Raw genomic sequence first — 1,167 nt, forward strand, 5'->3', positions numbered from 1 at the left:
CCAATGGGCACCATCACAGCACCCAATGAGCACCCAGTGGGCACCATCGCAGCACCCAACAGGCACCCAGTGGGCACCATCACAGCACCCAACGGGCACCCAGTGGGCACCATCACAGCACCCAACGGGCACCCAGTGGGCACCATCACAGCACCCAGTGAGGATCCGATTGATGCTCAATGGACCCCCAGTGGGAGCCCAGTGGCCAGCAGGGCAGGCACCCAATGGCCACCACGGTGTGCACCCAACGGCCACCCCACAGGCACCGCAGGGCTCCCCCCGACGTCCCCCCCAGCCCCCCCAGGGATCACCAGTGCCCACTCACTGCTGGTGGAAGGGCAAAACTGCCCGGTGAGGTTCCCGAAGCGGTGGATGCGGCAGCAGCGGCCGGTGGGGTTGAGCCAGTCGAGGAAATCGTCCACCCAGGAGGTGGCGGGGATGGCGAGGTAGGACCTGGGCAGAGGTGGGGCTGGCAGGGTGCTGGTGGGGCCGTGCCCCGCTGCCCGCCCCACGCCCCGCGCCCCACTCACACGTTGGGGAAGCGCGTGGCGTACTGGATCATCTGCGTCAGCGAGTTGTCGTCGCAGCCGGCGCTGGAGCAGATGCCGTTGGTGCCCTCGGGCGAGGAGAAGTTGTAGCCACTGGTGGTGACGAAGTAGGTGGGCACCCCCACGGGCAGGTACTGGTTCATGTCGGAGAAGTACTGCAGCATGTACGAGTCCTGGTGGCGGCAGGGGCTGCGCTCAGCAAGGCTGGGGGCGCCCAGCCCTGCCCGCATCCCCAAACAGGGGCTTGGTGTCCCCAAACCAGGGCTTGGTGTCCCCAGGTGTCCCCAGACCAGGGCTTGGTGTCCCCAGGTGTCCCCAAACCAGGGCCATGGCACATCTGCGTGGCCCCACGTCGGGTTGTGCTGTTCCCATACGGGGCCACACTCATCCTGTGCTGTCCCCACGGGGGGCCATGCACGCGGTCACGCCATCCCCGCGTGTCCCCACCCCTGGGCACCCTGCTGTCCCCCCACGTGTCTCTGCCCCGCGGGTGTCACCTCAGGCATAGCGATCTCCTGGTCCAGCCCCACGGATACGTGCAGCGTGAGGTAGAGCCCGGCGAAGGAGAAGAAGAGGAAGAGCAGCACCTGGGGGCAGCACCCAGCCCCGTGAGGGCACC

General features: G+C 67.7%; 1 protein-coding gene across 1 annotated transcript; it reads right to left on the reverse strand.

Annotated features, from left to right (window-relative positions):
* Positions 1-260: 260 nt before the first annotated feature.
* LOC118158835 (NPC1-like intracellular cholesterol transporter 1) lies at positions 261-1,151 on the reverse strand (the record flags this gene model as incomplete). Its single annotated transcript, XM_035313520.1, has 3 exons — positions 1,046-1,151; positions 531-721; positions 261-453 (listed from the first exon to the last, which is right to left on the reverse strand). Coding segments are annotated over exons 1-3 (393 nt in total), but the record flags the coding sequence as incomplete, so codon positions are not given.
* Positions 1,152-1,167: the final 16 nt, after the last annotated feature.

The sequence above is a fragment of the Oxyura jamaicensis genome, unplaced genomic scaffold (genome assembly GCF_011077185.1).
Source record: "Oxyura jamaicensis isolate SHBP4307 breed ruddy duck unplaced genomic scaffold, BPBGC_Ojam_1.0 oxyUn_random_OJ47128, whole genome shotgun sequence".
Taxonomy (NCBI): domain Eukaryota; kingdom Metazoa; phylum Chordata; class Aves; order Anseriformes; family Anatidae; genus Oxyura; species Oxyura jamaicensis.